This window comes from Elephas maximus, chromosome 9, assembly GCF_024166365.1.
Source record: "Elephas maximus indicus isolate mEleMax1 chromosome 9, mEleMax1 primary haplotype, whole genome shotgun sequence".
Classification (NCBI taxonomy): Eukaryota; Metazoa; Chordata; class Mammalia; order Proboscidea; family Elephantidae; genus Elephas; species Elephas maximus.
In genome coordinates, this window is record NC_064827.1 from 28527859 (window position 1) to 28548411 (window position 20553).

General features: G+C 38.5%; 1 protein-coding gene across 6 annotated transcripts in view; it reads left to right on the plus strand.

Moving 5' to 3' along the window:
* The window catches only part of ADAMTSL1 (ADAMTS like 1), a 389033-nt gene that overhangs the window by 102439 nt on the left and 266041 nt on the right, over positions 1-20553 (plus strand). For all 6 annotated transcript variants that reach the window (XM_049896920.1, XM_049896922.1, XM_049896918.1 and 3 more), the window contains exon 4: positions 2059-2295. In XM_049896920.1, the coding sequence (XP_049752877.1) occupies positions 2059-2295 (237 nt within the window). The remainder of the gene's footprint in view (positions 1-2058; positions 2296-20553) is intronic.

The window sequence follows — 20553 nt, forward strand, 5'->3', positions numbered from 1 at the left end:
CTTCAACCAGAGGGGCTCATCTTCCAGCACTATGTTGGATGGTGTTCTTTTGTGATCCATAGGGTTTTCATTGGCTGATTTTCAGACGTAGATCACCAGGCATTTCTTCCTAGTCTGGCTTACTCTGGAAGCTCTGCAGAAACCTTTCCTCTATATGTGACCCTGCTAGTATTTGAGATACTGGTGGCATAGCTTTCAGCATCACAGCAACCCCACATTAAGACAAACTGACAGATGGTGGATACATTGTAACACCCAATAAATATTTGAATAATGGATTAATTTATTGAGGCTTAATAAGTCTCGGGTCACTGTGCTTGATTCTTTTTAAAATGATGTGTAGAACACAGATAGTCCCACCCTCAAGTAACTAAGCATTTTAAGAACGTATGTGTAAGCATTTAAGAATTGTGTGTGTGTACACACACATTTCTACATCTTTAGAATATTTTAAGTTGTATTCTAGCGTTTAAAAAATTGATAATAAATTTTAATTATACCTTTCAGACAACATTTAAAAATCAGTTAAGCCATATTGAGTACGTAAATTATTTTCCTTTAGCACTATGTTTCATTCAGTCTGAGAATATATAGAATGCTAAGAGTAAAATGTCTTTGAGAATTTATGATGTATTTTGAGTGATTTTATGTTCGTCCTAAATAAATATTTAATGCCCTGTGCTCCAGCTTGCCGAGAAACAATTTATGCTCACCCAAATATTAGAGCCTTATATGATACTTAATAGTTTCCAAAAAAAAAAAGTCCACTCGAGTTTTGAAAAAGAGTCAAGAATTCCATTTTCTAAAATAAGGAGTAATGTTGTCCTCAGCATGCTGTTCAAATATAAAGAAATGTTCAGGAAAAGAAAGCTGGTCTAAGAAAACTCTCAAAATGATGTGTAATAACCAGGAACTGGTAAAGGCCACATGCAAACCCCTTATTTAAAACCAAAAATTATAATAAATGCCTTTCCACAGCTGGATATTCTACAATCTTCCATAATAAACACTAATTTGAAGACAAGCAGAATAAAATAAACCTATCAAGAAGCTTTTTCCTAGGGGTAGGTAATGTTGGCTTTTTAAAGTTAACTCTTATTTGCTTTCACTGAGGTTTATCATTCATTAAATAATAGGCATCGTTAGTCATAGTTCTACATTTAAAATTGTCCTTTATTACATATACATTTAAAGCTTTCTTGTTCTCTGCTGGTCTCTGCCAATACGATCTGAAATTCAAATTAAGAATATCTCCACATTTCTCTACGTCTTTCTCTTCCGTGGTCTCGCTAAGTAATTACAGTGACAGTTACCATTTATTAAGTGTCTTCCTTGTACCATTATTTGGCCAATATCAGCTCATGAAATTCTTACAACAACTTGAGAGCTCAATATTATTGTTGCCTCTGTTCTAAGCATCATGCATCCATGCACCTGTCTGAGGAGAAGTCCATGCCCTTTCCACTCTGCCATGCTACCTGAAGCCAAAGCAATTTAGATGTGAATGATGTTTCTCTTTCTCATTCCCCATTTTTAATTCTAGATGCTTCACTTATACGTTTTAGGGGAAAAAAAAAAAAAGACTCAGACAAGCAACCAAAAGAATCTTATATTAATTTCATTCAAGCTTTTTGCTACTAATTGCTCAAATAAAGAATTGTCATAGCTCTCAAAATCAGAATTGCAAGGGACAGAGAGGCTTTCACCTAACCCCCTGGCTTTACTAGGTTCTATTTAAGTTACAGGAAAATTAAATTCATATTATAACGTGGAGAAGTCTGTGGACCACTCGACATCTTTCAGAAAACATATTTCCACATGAATTTCCTCAACTAATATGAATCAGAAGATATATTTCAGCATAATTGTCTTCTCAAATCGCTACATTTTGAGAACCAAACAATCATATAATCTCTCAGATGATATAGGATGGTCCATCTGTAGTAACCTGGATACTTGCTTTGTTTTCTTAAGACCTTGGCAGGTCACACAGCTGCCCCAGTTTTCTGTGGGCTGCCTTCTTAACCTGTGTCTGTCCCTCTCCCCTTTCTCCCACAGGACTGCCCACCAGAAGCAGGGGATTTCCGAGCTCAGCAATGCTCAGCTCACAATGACGTCAAGCACCATGGCCAGTTTTATGAATGGCTTCCTGTGTCCAATGATCCCGACAACCCATGTTCACTCAAGTGCCAGGCCAAAGGAACAGCCTTGGTTGTTGAGCTAGCGCCTAAAGTTCTAGACGGCACTCGGTGCTACACAGAGTCCTTGGACATGTGCATCAGTGGTTTATGCCAAGTAAGTGCTGACTTCTTATCCTTCTATTTGTTTTAGCACCTTGGTGTAAATAGCTTCCAGTAAGTCTCTATCACTCAAACCAAAAAAAAACCAAACCCACTGCCGTCGAGTCGATTCCGACTCATAGCAACCCTATAGGACAGAGTAGAACTGCACCATAGAGTTTCCAAGGAGCACCTGGCAGATTTGAACTGCCCACCTCTTGGTTAGCAGCCGTAGCACTTAACCACTACGCCACCGGGGTTTCCCACTCTTCTTGGAGTTTATAAATAATTGGTGACAAATTTGAAAATTGACGTTTAATTTCCATGAAAAGAAAAAGTTTCATTTTGTGTTAAGGAAAAGTTGACTAGAGTTTGTTTTATTTTTCTTTCGTTGAGTGTCACTTGAATATGGAAAAATAAAAACTCTTGAATATTATGTGTTACTTTTGTACTAAACTCTGAAATCACCTAGCTTGGTTGTCCCTGATTTTATTTATTTATTTATTTATTGGAGGCATTAGGATAACCAACCCAGTTTTTAAAGCAAGCAGTTGCTGTATTTTCTCTTGTGCAGTGTCACTGCCATCGAGTCGATTTCAACTCACAGCGACCCTGTAGGACAGAGCAGAACTGCTCCGAAGGGTTTCCAAGGCCATAATCTTTACGGAAGCAGACTGCCATGTCTTTTTCCCACATAGTGGCTGGTGGGTTCAAACTGCCCATCTTTGGGTTAGCAGCTGAGCTCTTAACCACTGCACCACCAGGGCTGCTTTTGTGTGCTATACTTAATTTTTTTGTGTGCTATACTTTTCTATTTTATAAAGTAGCCATTTTGAGAATCCTTGCCTCTCCTAAAAAAAACATTGGTTGAAATGTTTATCTTAATAAACATAAAAAATGTCCCAGTAATCTGTTGCAAATTTCCTATGTTTATTTAAAACTTAAATGTACATTCAGCAAGGCTTTATGAGTATGAAAGTAAGGCAGACAACCAAACCTCCAAGAACTCTTAATCACGAGACAGGGAATACTATGGCATGTCCATGTAGGAAGCTGGAGATGATGTATACGTGTCTAAGTCCCCCTTTACATACAGGGTGTATATGACTTTCAGATGTCAATTTGAATATAGAATCTTAAAATTATGAAGTTGACCTCAGAGGTTAGGTAATCAGCATCCCAGAAAGCAATATATTTAGACAAGATTATTTGTGATGTTTGGTGTTTACTTCCTCCTCTAAGACTCTGAGTAGCGTTAAAACAGAATTATAGACTTGGCAAAGCTTTGGGATTAATAGAGAATTGTAAAGCAAACAGATGTAGAAAAAGGACTGTGTTATACCCAAAACCCGTTGCCGTCGAGTCAATTCCAACTCATAGCGACCCTATAGGACAGGGTAGAACTGCCCCGTAGAGTTTCCAAGGAACACCTGGTGGATTTGAACTGCTGACCTTTTGGTTAGCAGCTGTAGCATTTAACCACTACGCCACCAGGGTTTCCGGACTGTGTTATAAAAAAAAAGTGTTATAGGGAGAGGTAAATAAAAGACTAGTAATTCCTTACATGCATGTACACTGTTAGAGTAAAGCATGGCAGATTCTCATTTTCTACACGAAAAAACCAAGGATCAGAGAAGTTGCATGATTTTCTGAAAGCTATATTGTTGGTTATGGCAGAAATGGAACTAAATTCCAGGCCTCCTGATAGCTAGTCTAAAATTGTTTCTACTACACTACCCAGCTGAAAGAACCAAAATAAACAAGACAGGTCAGCAAATTAGGTTTCGTTTGTTTCAGTTGCATGTGAGTTCAACGTGGCATGTTTTTTTTCCTAGGCTAATCCTGCCAGCTGGCCTCGTGTGCCTTGGCAACTGAAAGGAAACCCTATCTCAGCAGCTAAGGAATAAATTTTTTATGCAGTAAATACGGAGTGATAGTGATGGACTTCTGGCTACAAGTATAAACACGCCTTCTTAATTTGGATTCTTATGAGTCTGACTTGTTAGATTTGAGGACAAGTGTAAATTATAAAATATTGAAAAAGAATGTAACTTATACATAGAAATCATGACCAGTTATTATTCTTCATTTATTTGCCGTACTATTGTAAGAGGCAATAGTATGGTAAAGGAGATGGAAGGACACAGATTCTTTATGCACTAGCAGGTAGTTTCATTTGGCTAAAGAGCAGAGCACCCCCTAACCCAGGTACACAGTAAAAAGAGAGAGACTGGGACAAAATCATGGAGGCTTGAATGGCAGAGAGAAGCATGGTAAACAGTGGGTGGCCAAGGAAGAGTTTTAGTGGAGAAAAGTCATGCTCAGAGCTCTGCTTTAGAAAGATTATTATAGTTGCAGTTATAAGAAGCTCAAGGCAGAAGGGACCAGAGGCAGGGAGACCAATTTATAAGGAGTCTCTTGGAATAGCTGAGGTGAGGCCAAGCCTAAGCCTAGGCCAGGTTACTCACAGCAGGAACAGAAAAGAAACTCAACCTAAAACTAGAAAGGATTTTTCATTTTGATTTTAGCTAGGGCAGAGGGTTGTTTTTAACTGCTGTTGAGTTGGCCCCTGACTCATGGAGACCCTAGGCCTTTGTGATCCATAGGATTTTCATTGGCTGATTTTCAGATATGAATTGCCAGGCCATTCTTCCTCATCATTCTTAGTCTGGACACTCCTCTGAAACCTGTTCAGCATCATAGCAACCTGAAAGCCCTCACTGACAAGTGGGTGGTGACTGAACATGAGATGTGTTGGCCAGGAATAGAACCTGGGTCTTTCACAGGGAAGGCCGAAATTCTACTAGTGGGCTCAGGGGATGAAAAACTGCAACTTAATATGACTGGGTAGGCGGTGTAATCTTGGATCCTCACTACCATTACCATTATAGCCCATATTTTCCTGATTAAAACCTACTTGAGATTTTATAAAGGGAGTGGAAAGACGAAAGATAGCAAGATAATAGAGGAATACAGACAGAAAGAATACTTAAGGGCAGATGTACTTTTTCAGAAGAAGAGTGAAATTAATTACACACATAAAAAAGTTGGGGCATCTGCTACTATCTCAAAGGAGTTTAAATATATAAATTCCAGTCTGCATAGAAAAAAATTCCTTTATTTAGATTGTATCTGTGTATTGGTGATTAATATTTCAGTCTTTGGTGAGAAACAGTAAGATAAAGCTATATTTTCCTGTCTCTCTAAACACTACCAGGAATTGTATTGCTAACCCAAAGGTGCAGTTTTTATAAACAGCTTCTTCTAGTTTCCTGAAAAATTTCTCTCCCCATCCTATTTTCCCTTCCCTTCCATTTCTTTTGCATTTGTTGTGAATTCTTAGCTCTTTCTCAGCTTTATATTTTTGTCCTGTTACAATTTTTTTGAAAGCCACTTCGAATATTTTTTAGGCTAGGCAGATATAAATTATAAAAATGTAAAGAAGCAAATATTTGGATTTGGACAGAGCCTTGCCTAGATAGAAAATAACAGCATAGCTATCGAGATGGTGTTATTCAGAAGCACTTTTTTTTTTTTTAACTATACCTGTTTATTAATTAACAGCTACTTCCACAAAACTTTGCAGGCCTTTAACTCTTTTTTTATTGTTGTTCTTGAGAATATACATAGCAAAACATACACCAACTCATTAGTTTCTACATGTACAATTTAGTGGCATTAATTACATTTTTTCGAGTTCTGCAACCATTCTCACCTTCCTTTTCTGAGGTGTTCCTCCCTTATTAACATAAATTCCCTGCCCCCTAAGTTTCCTATCTAATCTTTCGAGTCAGTGTTGTCAATTTGATCCCATATAGATAGTCCTTAAAATATCATACCTCTCAAGGCAGACCTTTTTTTCACTAGTTAAGTTAAACTGTTGTTTGGTTTTAGGATGACTTCGGGGTATTTTTGGTTTAAGCTGGCCTTTAACTCTTAAATAGAACCCTGAAGTCTTTTAGATCCAGAAAACACCTTAGCAGTTAGCAGATGAAATCCTTTCACAGAGGAGGAAACTGAGACCTGAAGTGATTGTCCCAAGGTTATAAATGAGGGGGCGAGTTATCTGTATTTATTGTGGATTTGCTTCAAGAAGTTTCAAGAAAATTCTAGAATCCTCACTGTATATAATATTACCTCATTTTTAGTAGTATTAGAGCTTCATATTAAGCAACGTATTCACTCTTGTAGAAATAAGCAGAAAAAACTCCCCTTTTTTTGACTCTTTACTGTATCTAGGCACTTCCATATTTTTCTTCTAATATGCACAACAACTCTGCGTGTTAAGCATTATTATTATCATTTTACATGAAGAAACTGAGGCTCAGGTAGATTATATGACTTGCTCAGGGACACTCAGTTCTGTCTGACTCCAGAGCTCCTGTTCTTTCCGGTGAGGCCAAGGCGACAGAAGCACGTGCCATTTGGTACGGAGTAGTGGTCCCCAAACTTGGCTGCACACCAAGATCACCTGGAAGCTCTTAAAAGATACAACCCCTAGGCCCCATCCCTAAGAATTCAGATTTATTAGCTCTGTGTGTTTAAAGTACTCCCCTTAGGATGTTGTCTGACCAGATTCATGAACCACTGACAGAATAGAAAGTAGGCAGAACTTAAAGTCAGAAGACATGGATTAGAATCCTGACTCTTCTTTAATGACCTGTGTCATCTTGGCCAAGTTATTTAACCTTCTTAAGTTCTATTTTTCAATCAGTGGAAATTGGAATTGAGTCACAAACTATAGAACATCTAGTGAGGTAACGCATGTGAAAGTGCTATGGGAATATAGTGGACTCTGAAATTTTTGAGTTGAAAAATAAAGTAGTGGTTCCCAGTAATGGGATTTCATAACCTTGTAACATTTCAAAAAAGTTTAGAGAACAAGTAACCAATTTTTTATTCTGCTAAGTAAGGACATTATTTAAAAAAAAAAAAAAAAGGCAAAGAGCCCTTTTACAATCTACTTTCACCATCATTATTTCATAATTGAAATTTTAGTAACAAAGTAGTAAGATCTAATTTCCGAATGAAGGACAGTCCTTTAAATTGTGTATGTTTTGCCTAATGACAAAATTACTGCCATATACTTGATTTTCTCTTTTTTCTCCAGAGCACAGAAATTGTCACTGATAGTCGTTCACAGACCAGCATTTGGAAGGCATTGCTTTTGAGATCATCTAGTCCATCCCAGGGAAATACTGCTGCACTAGGTTATATGATTTTCCCAAGATCTTACAAAGAGTTAATGGCAGACCAGAGGTCAGAGTGTCAGTGTTCATCAGCATTGTTTTAACCATGCTCCCTACATTACTTTCTTCAGCTTATTCCATCGGCCAAGAGTTTGTCCAGCTTTAACTCTGTCATTTATATTATGAAAGCAATAGGTTTAGTGAATTTACCTTTTGAAGCTACAGTCTCCTCTTTCCCTCCCTTCTACAATCTGATAATTTTCCCCAGGGGGTCATTGTCTTGTCTCTCCCTGCCTTGTATCTCTGGCTGAGAAATACTGTGATTTGTATTTGCTTTCTCTCATTCTGGACTAGATGAAGTTGGTGATAAGAAAGAAGTAGGGAGGCAATTTGTCCTCTTCTGAGTAGTTAAGAGCAAAGGCTCTGGAGCCAGACTGCCTGGGTTTGAACCCAAGCTCCATTATTCATTGAAGCGTGACTTTGAGCAAGTTCCTAAGCCTCAACTTCCTCATCTGCAAAATAAGGTTAATAACTGTAATTACTTGGTAGGATTGCAGTGAGGATTAAGTAATCAAATACATTTAAAGTGCTTATTCTGACTTTGATTAATAGTATTCTTAGTAGTAACATCCCGGTTACTTCTTGACTTTGTCCTTTTTCTCCTATGGTCTTGTTGAATGCATGATTTGGTGTAGTTGTACATACAAAAGGGGATACTGACTTCCCAATGAATGAACAGACCTTCTGTCAATTTCCTAGTGCAATCATTGCTAATAGCTCCATGTTGTACCGTTATCAACTGCTGATCCAGGGCAGTGAATTATATCCTGTACAGAGTTAATGAGCCATCATAAGTAGGATCAGCTCTATTAGTACCACTGTTACTCGTTTATTTTCATTATCCAAAATCCCCATTTGTATTTGTTGTAAAGCACAAAGCCAGTTTGTTTTAAGTATAAAAAACAGTAACATTAATTTACAGACAGAACATAACACTGCTGTTAAAAATAATTTTGAGATTATTTTGAAATAAAATGGAGAAGCGTTTTACTTTTCTTTCATTTGAAGTATCTGTGATAATTAGTACAATTATAAACCAGCCCTTTTATAACAAATCTGCATATTTATAATACCTCTTATTGGTATTGCACAAAATAATGCATTTTGAAAAGCAAAAGAAAAATTCCTTTTAAGTAATTCCTTATATTATAGTGTTTTTTAATGAATAATATAATAAAAAAATAAGCAAGAGAAGGTCATGGTGTTTTGAAGTATCTACTTTACTCTGGCAGCATTAAAATGAACCATACTTCTAACAAAGACGTTCCTTTCATTTTTAATAATTCCTGTGGTGAGTAGTTTGAAACGAATTGAACGGAATGATTATTTCTCCATCTCTGTCTGTGACCTAAGTCACTAGTATCAAATGTCCACCAGTTATTCCAAAGGTGGTGATGTCAGGAGCAAAGAGTTGGCCGTTTTTTCTTCTGCGTTTTGTAGTCTTAATTCCACGTGGAAGCATGGTTTTGCTTAAAATATTTAATCCATAGTCTCCCTTTTTTTCCCCTTCACATGATATTAAAAAAAAAAAAATAGCAAAGATAAAATGAATTACCTTCCTGCTTACTAGTTGACCATGTGCAAATTACTTCATTTCTGAACCTTGTTTCTTTGTTCTCTCAACAATCTATTGTATCTTGGGTACTGAGGATATAAAGTTGAACGTGATCTCTTCCATCAGAGATAATTCCTCTGTAGATTTTTATGAAAATTCAACCATTTGATTTTTATTTATTCATTTAACAAATATTTACTCAGGAATTGGAAACCCTGGTGGCGTGGTGGTTAAGAGCTATGGCTGCTAACTAAAAGGTCGGCAGTTCGAATCCATCAGGTGCTCCTTGGAAACCCTCTGGGGCAGTTCTACTGTGTCCTATAGGGTCACTATGAGTCAGAATAGACTCAACAGCAATGGGTTTTTTGGGTTTTTTCCTCAGGAATTAGCAGTGTGTGCTGGATCCTGGAATTACAAGGATGCGCAAGAAAAAAATACTGTCCCTGCCCTTCCAGAATTCATACTCTGAGGGGAGATACTGCAGGTATACAGAAAAGTATACCATAGTCACTCTAATGTATTCTCCCTCACTGCAAATAGGGTGCTCTTTCTAAAATACAGATTTGACTTCATTACTGTAGCATACATTCCTGTTTATTTGCATATACTGTGTGTGTGGTGTGCATGCATTTGTCATTTTCCCATAGGGTGTGGGAGCCATAGTTGGAGAAGTTGAGGCTGTGGTGAATAGGAGGGGTACTTAATCAAAACAGGGGGCATCGAGGAATGCTTGGAAGAAGAGACGGTTGGAAAGACCTAACTAGTCTTAGAACTGAAGGAGCAGAGTGAAGAGATAGAAGGCTAAAGAGGTGGTCAGGGCCTCTGCCATGAAGGGAAGCGTAAACCAGTTTAAGAAGTTTGAGCTTTTGTATATGGAGAGTTAAAAGGGTGCTGTTCAAATTATTCAAGCAGATGAATGAGGTGAGATGTGTATTTTAAGAAGAGTAGTCTATATGCAGTGAGGGCAGTGGTTGTAAGGGGGAAAATAGGCAATGGGATGAAGAGAAGAGGAGAAGATTGAGAACAAATCAGAAGATAGAATCCCGTGGACTTGGTGATTGATAGGATGTGGTTTGAGAGAAAAAACGAGAGCTGAAAATGATGGCCAGGTTTCAATTTTGAGGACGCTATGCTGCTGCCATTCCCTAGGATGCAGAATACAGAGGAAGGGTAGGGTACTGGTTTGGTGCAGTGGTGGGGAATGGGAAGATAATGTATAGCACAGTATCTGCCATATGGTATTCACTCAGTGAATTTCTTCCTGTCTCTGAACTCTGTCTTCTTAATTGAAAGGTTTGTTTCCTTCTTTCCATCAAATTTCCATAGTCACTGGTCTGTTTATGCATGATTAACAATTTACTGGGTTAACATTTCTTATGACCACGTACCAGTTAGATAACAAATCAACATAAATGTCTCTTTTAGGAGAAATAGAAGTCAAATTCATATGTAGTGTTTTAAAGTTCGTTGAAATATCCTCTTTGAATAATTAAGGGACATAACAAGTAACATTCTGCAGGGACTCATTCATCCCAAAGTGTTCCCTTCCTACCACCCCACTTGGGTCCTTTGTTCATTCAGGTACCATCTCTACTTACGGAGAGAGTTCCTTTGCTATAGGAGGATTTTTGCCCCCATCTTGATATTCAGCTTGTGAGGTGGGAGAGATTCTATAGCTTCCGTGGAAAAAACCTTTTTTGAAAGTTATACCCATTTAATTTTTCCTCTGAAATTAAGTACAGCCTGGGAAGAAAAATATCACTTATTTTGTTTTCCCAAAGAGATTCAGTGAAATAGATGAAAGTAGAGGGTATCTTAGTTATCTAGTGCTGCTATAACAGAAATACCACAAGTGGATGACTTTAAGAAACAGAAATTTATTTTCTCACAGTTTAGGAGTGCAGAAGTCCGAATTCAGGGTGCCAGCTCTAGGGGAAGGCTTGCTCTTTCCGTGTCGCCTCTGAGGAAAGGTCCTGATCTCTTTAGCCTCTGTTTCCTGGTTGCTTGGAGATCTCCTTGTGGCTTGGCATCTGTCTTCTCCCATCTCTGCTTCCTTGACCCGCTCCTTTTATATCTTGTAAGAGATTGTCTCAAGACACGCCCTACACTAACCCTGTCTCATTAACATAACAAAGACAACCCATTCCCCAGTGAGTGGATAACCACAGGTATAGAAGTTAGGATTTATAACACATACTTTAGGGGGATACGATAATCCAAAACAGAAGGGATGTACTGTAGGAAAATTAAATTTTATCATTTTTAGTGCTGTATAGTTTTGCAGAGTTAACTCATGGATATCACCACTCACTTTTTGTGCCAATTCTATGGGACATTTTCATTTCTGTTTCATAAATGAGTAGCCTGAGGCTCATGGAAGGTCACACAACGAGAAAGGCAAAGCTACAATTTGAAACCTACTGTTTCTGTTTTACCACCCTTTCATTTGAGACAAAAGATAGTTTAATATTGAAGCTTAGAATCAGTAAGTAATCCCCCATATTTGTTAGAAGAGGTATGACTACATATACCTCAGGTAGTCTAGGAACTGTGTGTTCTATTAAATGAAGATTTGTGCTCTGCCAAGATCCAGCAACCTTCTTGCTTCATCCTGTAATGTATTGTTTCACAAATGATTCTTGGGGTCACTTGTTTGTACATAGAGTAAAAATGGTATCTTTTACTTACTTTAATGATATTTCAGCATTGATAGGGACTTTTTGGAGCCATTCATTCATTCAGTAAATATTTAAGGGCTTACTACTGCTCACTAGACTATGCTGTTGCATATATAGCAGTGAACGGGACTCAAACCTTGCCCTCAAGGAACCCATAGTCTCAGACTTCTATAGCATCCTTACTTTTTCTTTTTTTTTTTAAGGGCCTTTTTTTCCACCTCTTATATTGGTTCTAACTTCGGAGAGCTACCTTAGTACCTGTGAGATGGTTTCGTGAAAATTACTCCAACATTCACACCAAATAGCCTTTTTGTGTGTGTGTGTGATTCTTAAAATGTAGTACAGAATGGTACAGTTGCATTGAAAAAAAACAGTGTGGCAGTTTCTCAAAAGGCTTAGCATAGAGTTACCATATGACCTAGCAATTCTATTTCTAGGTATATAACCAAGATAAATGAAAACAAAGTTATATCCCCATAAAAACTTGTACAAAAATGTTTATAGCAACGTAATTCACAATAGCCAGAAAGTGGAAACAACAAATGTCCATTAACTAACAGATGGGTAAATGAGATGTGGTATATTCGTACAATGAAATAGTATTCAGCAACAAAAAGAATGAAGTAGACTTCTGGTTTCCATTCTAAAGTGTAGCATTTGAAAGACACAGAAACTCAATGCTTCTTAAACAATAACTCTGCCTACCTCCTCCCCTCACATCCCAGGTAACCACTGTTAAACCCTGATCTCTATACATTTGCCTGTTCTTGGTATTTCACATTAGTGAGATCATAACAATATTTGTCCTTTTATGATTGATGTAGCTTGTCTGTCATGTCCAACCAAGGGTCTGAATCAGGCTGTATGGGGATATGAAAGTAAATGTCATAATCACTGTTTTCAGGAAGATTGCAGTCTTTCAGTGATGAGGCTTAAATACAAATAACTGTAATCAGCAGCATCCTGGTATAGATTGAGTTTTAGACTCAATCTGATAGAACATTGAAGTCTGGCTTCTGAGCTTACCATCTGTATGATCATGGATAAGCCTCAATTTTTATTAGCTTCCCTAAGCCTCAATTATCTGTAAAAACAGAGGTCTTGATATTAGTAAGAGCTGACATATATTGAGTACTTATCGTGTGCCAGGTACTGTGCGATACAAGCATTTTACATGTGTTTTTATCCTTTAATCCTCACCTGAATTCACCGTAAGGGTTATATTGTTACCATATTGTAGAGGTGAATGAAATTTAGAGAGATTAAGTACTACCATTTAATTCACTAACTTTGTATTTATTGGGTCTCTGCACTAATGTTAGGCATTATGCTAAGTACCGAAGTAGCCCTCATGGTTCAAATGGTTAAGTGCTCAGCTAACCAAAACCCACCCAGTGGTTCTGTGGGAAGAAGACCTGGCAATGTGCCCCCATAAAGATTACAGCCTAGAAAACCCTATGGGGGCAGTTCTACTCTGTCACGTGGGGTCACTTGAAGTTGGAATCCACTCAGTTAACGTAACAACAACATGCTAAGTACTGGGAATGCAGCTGTAACCACAGGTTGCTGTGGGAGGATGTGGGAGTTGCACTGTAACTCTTGCTTTAAGGAGATAGGGAAGGCTTTATTGTCTAGCTCAAATGTCACCCCTTTCCCATGCACTCAAATTCCCCAGGGAAGCTAATACTCATTCTCTCTCTTAGCACTCTCTTTTCTCTTGTTTCTTTTGTCTTTTATTAATTTGCATGATCATCTAACCAGTTAGATTGAGACTTCCTTGTTGACAGATACCACGTCTTACTCATCTTTAGTTTGTTGATATTATCTTGTTCAACATAAGACTGTTGCATCGATGAAAGGACCAATAAATCAATAATTTTTTTTCTTGACTGTTTTTGTCTCCTGATGACCATTCCTCCTTAAATCACATAAATGACCCATCCTAAAATTTTTCTTTATCATGTACTTTATTTGGGCCTTATTCTCACACATCTCAGACTGTGAAACAGACTCCACTTATGTGAGCTTACTTTTTTTGTTGTTATATGACATTCAAAAAACCAAAACAAAACTGTTGCCGTCAAGTCAATTCTGACTCATAGCAACCCTATAGGACAGAGTAGAACCACCTCATAGAGTTTCCAAGGAGCACCTGGTAGATTCGAACAGCCAGCCTTTTGGTTAGCAAACATAGCTCTTAACCGCTATGCCACCATATGACATTAAAAAAAAACATATGAGATTAGGCTACAAGTAATAGAGAAGTTGCAGTCTTCTGCCCTTTCGCTCCTTATTTACCGTGGCTCAGGAGATGGCTTACAACTCCCCAGAACTTTTTCCACCAAGACAACTGTTGGTTTGCTTAGTATGTTACCTATATTCTCTGGATAAATCGTCATTGCCGAAGGCATTAGATCCTTCCTGGGATTAAACTCACAAAATGCAGTTTCCAAAGACTGTGAATATCCATCAGGACTCCAGTATGATGTAATTCCTTTCCCCACTATTAGAAAAGGGACCGGAAGGTTCTTTGCACCTACAGGATAATCTTAGGTGATCTTCAGTCGTATTTTTCATTAATTCAACTCTCTCGTAATTAGTATGGTTATCACATTTTTAACCATAAAATACTAGTCTTCCAAGAAACTTGAAATGCAAAGTAATATCAGAGATTTGAAAGATTTAAAACATTGCCCTTGGGTCAATAGCAAACAAACAAAATGAAGTTAAATTAAAAATAGACAAAGTAAAATTGGGGAAGACATTTTGAAATTGGGTATCTTAGGACACTTCATATAATTGTTCAAAAATGTTAAAAATCGAATTCAAGTAAGAAAGTTACTTAGATGGTAGTATACATTGGCCAACTGACATTCTTCCCAAGAAATATCAAGTAAGGTCAAAGGATGATTTTTATTATTATTATTAATGTTGTAGCTACTTGGTCAAATTCTTAATGAAAGCAATTTAAAACATCAGACACCTTCCAGATTTTGAGCCATGAACATCAGATACCTACTAGATTTTGAGCCATGGACATAATTTTACCCAAGGTTAAGCACCTTCACGATTGCCAAAGACTCTCCTGGAGTAGTCTTCTGGCAAGTCCTGCTTGCCAAAGTCAGGAAAATCCACCAAAGCACCTAAATGTAGTATAATAAACCCCACTTGTCCTTTCTATTGCCTCTTTGGTTAGACTGCTCAAATCAAAAAGGAATGTAGTGTTTTTGCTGTGGGTTGACTATCTGTGATCCAAGAGGACATTTAAGAATCTGAGAAATCGGGGAGGAAAAGCAAGAAATGATCTGTGTGGTTAATAGAACAAGGAGGCCAAGACAAATTCAGAGTTCTTGGGAGACATTTCGAACCTCTCCGCAAAGCTAGTCACTAAGTGATGGCTTTGAAGGGGACCTTGGAGAGCTGAGTCTCCTTTTTCTATTGCTGAAAAAAAAATTAAGCAGAGCAGAGATGTGACTTGCCCTAGGTCTCTCAACTAGCAAGTGGGAGAGCCAAGAAGACTCAAACCAGGTCTTCTGGCTCCAAGGCCAGTGCTCTTTAATCTGTGTTAGGTAAGACTGCTTTTTGTATGTGTGTTTTTAAGAATCTTTAAACTAAAAGTTCAAATTATTTTCTTTTGAGTTGGGTTATTTATTCATTTTTGTTAGTGTCTTTCACCATTATTAAGTACGTTTCAGTCCCTGAGCTAAATTTCCCTCTCTTGTGGCCAAAATTATCACAGGAACATTCCATTCACTCAAAAATAGTTGCATTATAAAAAAGAACATACAAGTGGAAGACCTTGCCAGCAGTGCAACATTCTAAAAAAAAACCTTATACCCACAACTTCCATTCTTGCAGAAATGCCAAGTGTAAACCTACTGCACCTACAAGCTGTAGTGAGCACTCAGTGGCCAGGAACTGGGGCTGGCTAGTCCCATGATTGCACCTCTTGAGTACTGGTTTTTTTTTTTTTTTTTTTTACTGGTTTAGTGTCGGCCAGCACAGAGTTACAGATGATTTAAAGAAACAAACAGATGTATCAGGTAAAGTGGGAGGAGGGAATGGCATCAAGGGGAAAAGCTTGGGAAGAAGTGATCAAAGTCCCATTACGATTAAAGAACATACCTAGGGTTTTCCTTTTCCAAGTTTTTACTATACTTAACAACTCTCTTTCTCTCTGCTCCCGGGGATTTCCATGGTGGGGAAAGAATTCTGTCCATTTGGATAGCTCTTACCTCCTAAGGCAGAAACTTCAGAATTACTGTTGGTCAACAGAGATTTATTAATTCATTGATCCATCCTTCCATGGAACAGTTGTTCATTAAGCAACATGATGTGACTATGTAGCCATCTCCACTCTTGGTTTTTATGTGGCCTGAGCAAGAACGAAAGTGTTTGGTTTGGTTTGTTTGGTTTTGAATAGGAATGGCACAGGACTGTTTTGTTCTGTTATGTATAGGGTCGCTATGAGTAGGAACCGACTCGGCGGCACCAAACAATAAGAAAAGCAAGGGTTTGCTTTCTTGGGTATAGAATACAATTTGGCTAGTTAAGGCAAAGACACAGAGTGGTGTGAGAATAGAGCGAGTAGCACTGTCATGGCCACTGGGAAGTTTCTTAGACATGCTGTACCTGGCTATGGCCGCATTGTCAAGTCTGTAATTTTTTTCCCTTGTATATGTATTCCTAAATCAGGACTCCAATCTAGGTGGAAGTGGATTTTATTGAGTGTGCGTAACTTCTGTGGAATATAGTAAAAGTATTTGACAGAAGGCTCTTAAAAAAAAAAAAAAAAGTCGATTCCAACTCAGCGACCCTAGAGGACAGAGTAGAACTGCCCCATAGAGTTTCCAAGGAGCGCCTGGGGGATTCGAACTGCCGACCTTTTGTTTTGCAGCCGTAGCACTTAACCACTATACCACCAGGGTTTCCAGAAGGCTCTTAGCACTTTTAAAAGTCTAGAATTTTAGTCATTGAGAGATTTAGTCTGAGATATATCCCATATCGTTTTCTGTAACAGGAAGTAATTTATTAAGGCGGTAGAGTTTTGCAAATTGCCTTGCTCTGTTGCAATTAGTAGTCATGATGAAGATGGTAGGACATTAATGCCTAAGAAATGTCTTCCTGGTTAATAAATGGATATGATTTTGCTACTGCCTGCTGCCTGTGAAAGAGGAGTTAAGCCTCCAGTCATTCCTCCACTCTCTGAGCAGTGAGTTGCATCTTTCATCCTTTGATGGGCTAGAAAGGCTCAGAAGTTAATACTGATAGACAAGCCATGGAAAACCTCTGCCTTGGTTCATCCTAAAATCTTTTTGTACTAGGACAAGATGAACTTTCTGCTACAAACACGAGCCTCATCTCTTCTTCAGCCAAAAGTTCACCAGGGTTCAAATAATTTCTTAATGGATTCCAGCAAGATTTTTCAGGGGCTGTAAGAAAGGAGTTTCTGGTTTTCAGCCTGGAGGAATGTGTTTAGCACAGTACCCACACTGGAATAAGGACTCACCTGGATTCAAGCCCCAGACCAGGCTTCCAGTCTGGTTCCGATTTGGGGGGGAACTTGGCATCTTGCCGTTATTGTTCCAAAGTATTGCTGCCATTTTTTAATGCATAGATCACATCTCACCTCCTCCATCAACCTTTCCCAGGCTGATGAGAAATCAGCCCCATCTGTACCCCAAATCTGTTGCTTAAAACCTTTTTATTCTCCCATTCAGATTTATCAGACACAGGCAGTTCTCAGTTGTTCATACTAATAAAGTGTGTTCCTATTGTTATATCTAGTCTTTTGAGACTTTTGTTCCTGATAGAGAATTACACAGCATATGGAGATAAATAGGTCGCATATTGAGAAATGGGAGGACCGGAAGTCAGCCTGAGGGCATAACAGTGTGTCATGGTGAATCTCTGAATGTTTTGATACCTACTCTCTGAACAATTCCATTTGCCTTCTGTATGTCAGTGGGGAGCTTCTGAGAGAGCAAATCAAGTCACTTGAATAATGAGTAATAATACTTTACGCAAAATGAGAGCTCAATTTTTGACTTTTGAAGAACATCAGAGAACAATTTTTAAAAACACATATTAGCATCCATTTCTTTCATTTTTTTATTTATTCAACCTCCATAGTTGTTTTTGATGTCGTCATTGTGATTGTTAGTAATAGCTGCCGTTATTACATTCCAAGAGCTTTACAGACCTTTGGTCTCTAAGAGCTTTATGTTTGTTTTTTCACTGACTCTTCACAACAACTTTTTGAGATGAGATTAGCACAGTTTTATATATATGTAAACCAAAACATGGAGAGATGATACCTCGTGGACAAGGTCATGTTGCTGATAAATAACAGAGCTTGGATTCAAAATGAGATGTGTCTGGCTGCAATTATACTTACTATGCTACACTAGGAGTCCCTAGGTGGTACAAATGGTTAATGTGTTTAACTGCTAACTGAGGGGTTGGTAGTTCAAGTCTACCCAGAAGCACCTTGGAAGAAAGAACTGGTGATCTACTTCTGAAAAATCAGTCATTGAAAACCTTATTGGGCACAGTTCTACTCTGACACACATGGGATCACCATGAGTTAGAGTTGACTCGATGATTACTGTTTTTGTTTTGTTTGTTTTTTATACTATACTACACAGTATGGTTGGATGATCCATGTAAAGCTTGCTCAGAGAGCAAACACATGGGGCTTTGTGCAGGTCCAGAGAGGAGGCCATAGGACCAGCTGGTGGTAAAGGCGTCACTACAGAGCCCCTCAACAACAACAAACATAACATATATTGACTTACATGTATGTATTTACACAGTACTGTGTGTTCCTTATGTTAATTATCTTTATGTCTGTTGCTTTTCTGCCTCCTATTCTTACACCTCTACATCTAGCTTATAAACGCTCTCAAAAGCAGACCCTTGACCCTTTCAGTCTTTCCCCTTTAACAGCTAGTACAATACTATTTCTGTAAAGGGCACTAAGGAAAGGATTCGCTCATTGTAATGGAGATCTTGACGCTGAAACAATCTTCAGCTTCTTTAGGCTGTGGAATTTGTCTCTCCTACATTCTTCTCCACCTTTCTTCCCTCTGTGCTCCCAAGCTCAGAGAATAACCATGAAAATAGTGAGATGTGTGTTTGGAGAAAAGAAATAAAAGTATGGCTGTGCCTCTTTGCATACCAATGAGGTGTTTCAGAGGGCGGCAGCCTGCTTATGGATACGGATGTTGATTTATGATTGGGAGTTCTTGTTTGGCAGGCGAATCCACATCTGCAATTTAAATGGATACATACAAAACGGAGCCTTTTTTACTTCATATTTAATTAGACCCAAGGGCTGCCATGACAGTTGAGAAAGCAGTTTCATCTAAAATAAAATTCCAGTCCCATTGCAGAGGAAGCTATCACTTGTGGAACTATCAAGATAAGCCCTCAGTCCCAGGAAAGCAACCGTGACGTGACGCACATTTTAAGGCAACAGTGTGTTTGTACTCGGCAGTGGATTCTGGCCTTCATCTTAGGAAATTAAAACAGAAACAGGATAGATTGCTTTGGGTTCAGGTCCAGAGACAGATCGGGCCTCTAGGAGCGTCTGCAGGATGAGTTTCTCACAGAATTGTTCCGTAGTTCTATTTTGTACTTGAATCACTCCTGCTACTGTAATTGTGAACATTTTTGAAGCTAAGGCTTCCAATTTTCTAGCTTTTGTGGATCTTTGTGAGGTTCCGAAATAGAAACTCATGAAAGTACTCTCTTCACCTGCTTACCAAATGTTTTGATTTTACCTCTGACTGAGAGCAGTCAGAGCTGGGTGTGAAGTTAGTTTGATACCGGAATATACTCTTATGCTAGGGTCTGGACCTACTCCTGGGGTAGAAGCAGAGGTAGATACTATTTGTATCAACTAAGGGTTAAAGTCAGCACACTGTGTAATTAACAGTACGTCATTCTGGGTTTTCTTCTCCTTTCTGATACTGTGTGGTTTGAATCAAAGTTCACATTGGGGTCATAAGCACTGGCCTTTGGCTGGGCTTTGTAAGAAAGTCTCTCAGGGTTAGGACACCCAGATGCAAGCTGTGTTTGGGCTGAATTCAGTTTGTTTCTGTTTTCTCGCCCCTCACTCCTCCCATCTCCTTATTCAGGCCAACTGCTACTGTGGTATTTTCCCCTCTATTTAAGGTAGTAACAGAGTCAGTGCTAGAGTCAAGCTACAGACAAGCATTGGTAATAAAGTTAACAGGGGATGGTTTTCATATTATTAGAAATGTCTTGGGATCTTTTTGGAAGTTTTCTGTCTCCCGAGAAACTGTCCTTCAGGGGTATCTTCCCTCCTTTAAGTATAGCTTTAGTCTGGTGCTAAGAAACAAACTTAGTAAACATTACTGATATGTGGTAGGCTGGGTTTTTAACCATAGTGGTACAAACATGTCCTCAAAAACCGCTTCTTTAAACAGCGTGCTCTCCTATGCATAACTGATTAACACATGTGGTGTTTGTAGAATGCACACACTTTTTTCTTTAAAGACCTTTGGTACATCAGGTGGTCTGGTATAATAGGAAGTTGTTGTTCTTATCAGATGCTGTAGAGTTGATTTGGACCCTAGCAACCCCGTGTGACAGAGTAGACCTGCCCCATATGGTTTTCTAGGCTGTCATCTTTACACAAGCAGATCGCTGCTGCTGGTTGGGTTAGAACAACCAACCTTTCAATTAACAGCCAAGCACTTGACCATTGCGCCAGCAGGGCTCCTCATATTAGGAAGAGGAATGGTATATTAGAAAGGGGTTGGAAT